Genomic DNA, 3,681 nt, shown 5'->3' on the forward strand with positions numbered 1-3,681 from the left:
CGACTCGCCCTTGGCCCCGTACGGGAAGGTCCGGCTGGCCCGCGGGCTCTGAGAGGGGGGGCTGGCCGCGGCCGGGGGAGGCGGGGGCTGAGGCGGCGGCGGGGCCTGGAAGAGGATGGGCGACACTGAGAAGGGGCTGGGCACGGCCTGGGCGTACATCATCCGGGGGGAGCTCAGGGCCAGGGGGCCCACCAGGGGGCTCGCCATCTGCGGGCAGAAGCTCATGGCCACGGCCTGCTGCAGCGTGGCGATGGCCGACGTGACCTGGGGCTGCGCGGCCGGGTAGAGCCCGGGGTGCTGGCCCAGCTCGGCCTGCTGGACCATCTCCCGGTCGTACTTGACGATCTCCTGGATGATCTCATTCTCCTGGTTGTTGAAGACGCCCGAGTGCAGGTCGTGCTGGACCTTGTGCAGCAGGATCGAGTTCTTCTTGCCTGCACGGGCAGAGAGGAGGGGTGAGCCTCAGAGGCCTGGGGGGGGGCCCGAACTCCTCCCTCCCCCACCTGGGGCCCAGGAGGCAGGGGCTTCAGGGAGGGTCCCAGGGCTTCCTCCGGCCGGGACGCCGTGGGATGCAAAGGCTGACGGTTACCCTCTCTGAGCCCCCTCCGGGCCCGGCGTTCTGGGCACTCTAAATGCTCAGCTAACAAAGGCCGATGGGTTTTGTGTGGCTCGGATGCCCCCCAACCCCTCGGCCTCAGACCCCCTTTCTCTCATGCTCCCGGTCGTGGCACTGACCAATCCTGTCCAGGCGGTCGATGGCCACCGTCTCGAAGGCCCGCCGCATCATGGGGTACTCCTCCAGCACCTCGTTGAAGTTGTCCACACTCAGGGAGTAGAGGCGGCAGTAGGTGTCAGCCCGCACGCTGGCCGTGCGCCGGCCCCGGGTCAGCAGGCAGATCTCTGCGAGGGCCCAAGACAGCGTCAGCCTCGACCTCCCTCCTTCCTCCCCCCGTTCCTCGGGAGCCTCCTCAGGCCCAAAGATGGAGGAGATTGGGGAACATGAATGTGGGGATCCATGGTCACATGGCTAGTTTGCCGTTTCCCTCGCCGGCTCATTTTACAGATGGGGAAACTGAGGCAAACTAGATGGAGTGACTCACCCAGGGTCCCACCGCTAGTGAGTGTCTGAGGCTGGAACAGAAGCTAGAAATCCCTCTCACCAGAGGTGGAAGGAGCCCGCGTGGAGGCTCCTGTGAGAATCGATGGCCTCCCGGGTGCTTTTTCTCTCAGACTCTACATGACGGCCAAAAGGCCTCTCTAAGAATGAGGGCTGCCTCGCCTGGAATGGCCGGCCCCATCCAAGACGACAGATTCCCGCCTGGGGAAGGAGCTTGGCCTGGTGACCCTCGGAGGTACGCCTCCCCAGATCCACCACGCGGCCGGGCCCGAGGGATCCCCGCAGACAACTCACCCCCAAAGTAGGAGCCGTCTGAGAGCTTCATTTCCTTGTTGCCCTTGGTGAGGACACTGACCACGCCGTGCTGAATGAAGTACATCTTCTTGCCAATGGTGCCCTCCCGGATGATGTAGTCCCCAGGCTGGAACACCTCAAACTTGAGCTTGGTCAGCATAGCCGTGACGAAGTTGGGGTCTGCGTTGGCAAAGAGAGGCATGGAGGCCACCAGCTTCCGGCAGTTGAAGTTCACGATCTCCTGCAAGGGCGGAGAGAGAGGGCAGCAGCGGCCATTAGAGAGGGAGGTGAGGCAGGAGAGCAAGGGGAGAGGGCCGCGGCCGAGAGGAGAGCCCTAGAAGCCCTCGAGATGCTTAAGGAGAGAAGGGGCAAAAATACACAGATGGAGGAGTCCAAAGGATAAGAATAAGGGGCAGCCGGGTGGCTCAGGGGATGGAGAGCCAGGCCTAGCGATGGGAGGTCCTGGGTTCAAATCTGGCCTCAGACACTTTCTAGCTGAGTGACCCTGGGCAAGTCACTTCACCCCCATGGCCTAGCTCTTACCGCTCTTCTGCCTTGGAATCAATACACAGTAGTGATTCTAAGGTAGAAGGTGAGGGTTTAAAAAGAATAGCTCAGAGGGGCAGCTGGGTGGCTCAGTGGATGGAGAGCCAGGCCTAGAGACGGGAGGTCCTGGGTTCAAATATGACCTCAGACACTTCCTAGCTGGGTGACCCTGGGCAAGTCACTTCACCCCGCTTGCCTCCATTTCCTCATCCATAATGGGAGCTGGAGAAGGAAATGGCCAGTCCAGGATCTTTGCCATGAAAATCCCAAATAGAGTCACAACTGAAAGGACTCGACAACAGTAACCCACATCAACAAAAGGCCATGGAGAAAAAGGGAGAGAGGACCAGGCCTCCTGGCAGGGCCTCACCTCCCGCAGGGGCCCATTCAGCTCGCCCAGGATGCTGTCCTCATCGAACATCTTGCCTTGGTACCGATGCTCGTAGTAGTCATGGATCTTCTGCCGGAAGTCAGCGGGCAGCTTGTGGAAAGACATGTACTGCTCCACCTGCTTGTACTGTGGGTCAAGAACGGACGGAGAGGGGTCAGGGCCTGCCGCCCCCCAATACCAGCCGCTCCCCAGGCCAGCCCCCCATCCTGCACCGCCGTCATCACAACGAAGACTGCCTTCAGCCTGTTATCTCCCTGGACTCTCCCAAGAAGCTTTGAGGCATTGTATAGTTGATAAATAATTTCATTATAGTTAATAAAAAAAATTCTGTTGAAGACTTGAAAAAAAGAATCTTTGAGGCAGCTACTTTGATTATTTCCATTTTTCAGATGAGAAAACTGAAGCTAAGGGGCTAGCGGGCTCTGCTAGGGTCTCCTGGCTGTAAGAGGTGGTCTTTTTTTCCGGCTCTGGCTCGATGGCCTTCGGATCCAGAATCTCTCCATTGGACAGCCTCCCGGAGAAGGGGGCCTTCTCGTGAAATATTCTAGGAATCTCCTTCCCAAGAAGTAGCAGGAAAAGCCAAGTGCCCCCCTCAGGCCCAGGCTCACAGGGGGCCAGGCAGCCGCTTGAGGAGTTTCCGAAGAAGAAGTCGAGCCTGGACATTACCGGAAACTGCCAAGACGGGCCTCTATGTTGGCCGCCCGGGGGTGACAGGCTGTGCCAGGAGTCAGGGGGATGCCCAAACATATTTCCTGCTCCCTGCCTACCCCCCCACCCCCCGCTGGCCNGAATGGAAGAGCTAGGGACAGAATCTAGGTATCATGTCTCCTAGTCCGGAGTGCTCCACACTTCACATTTTCCTCACAATTATAGCTGATCAAAAGAGGAACAGAAGGAGCAGTTAGATGGCTCAATGGATAGAGAACTGGGCCTGGTGTCAGGAATACTTGGGTTCAAATGTGGCCTTAGACACTTCCCAGCTGTGTGACCCTGGACAAGTCCCTTAACCTCCATTGCCTAGCCCTTAACAGCTTTTCTGCTTTGGAACTGATACTTAGAATTGATTCTAAGACAGAAAGTAAAGGTTCATTGTTTTGTTTTGTTTTGTTTTTTAAAGAGGAATGGAGATGGAGAGAGAGAGATGAGAGAGACAGACAGACAGACAGAGATGGAGGAAGAGAGGAAGGGAGAGGGAGAGAGAGGGAGGGAGGGAAGGAGAGAGAGAGAGGGAGAGAGGAAAGGAGAGGGAGAGGAAAAGGAAGAGAGAGGGAGGGAGGGAGGAAGAAAGGGAGGGAGAGAGAAAGAGAGAGAGAGAGAGAGAGAGAGAGAGAGA

The 3,681-nt window shown here is 58.0% G+C and overlaps 1 protein-coding gene across 1 annotated transcript; it reads right to left on the reverse strand.

Moving 5' to 3' along the window:
* Positions 1–22: 22 nt before the first annotated feature.
* On the reverse strand, positions 23–3,011 carry LOC123255037 (potassium/sodium hyperpolarization-activated cyclic nucleotide-gated channel 2-like; the record flags this gene model as incomplete). Its single annotated transcript, XM_044683904.1, has 5 exons — positions 2,766–3,011; positions 2,328–2,474; positions 1,412–1,652; positions 736–900; positions 23–434 (listed from the first exon to the last, which is right to left on the reverse strand). Coding segments are annotated over exons 1-5 (1,211 nt in total), but the record flags the coding sequence as incomplete, so codon positions are not given.
* Between the last annotated feature and the right edge of the window lie 670 nt (positions 3,012–3,681).

Source organism: Gracilinanus agilis, unplaced genomic scaffold, assembly GCF_016433145.1.
Source record: "Gracilinanus agilis isolate LMUSP501 unplaced genomic scaffold, AgileGrace unplaced_scaffold38096, whole genome shotgun sequence".
In the NCBI taxonomy this organism is placed as follows: domain Eukaryota; kingdom Metazoa; phylum Chordata; class Mammalia; order Didelphimorphia; family Didelphidae; genus Gracilinanus; species Gracilinanus agilis.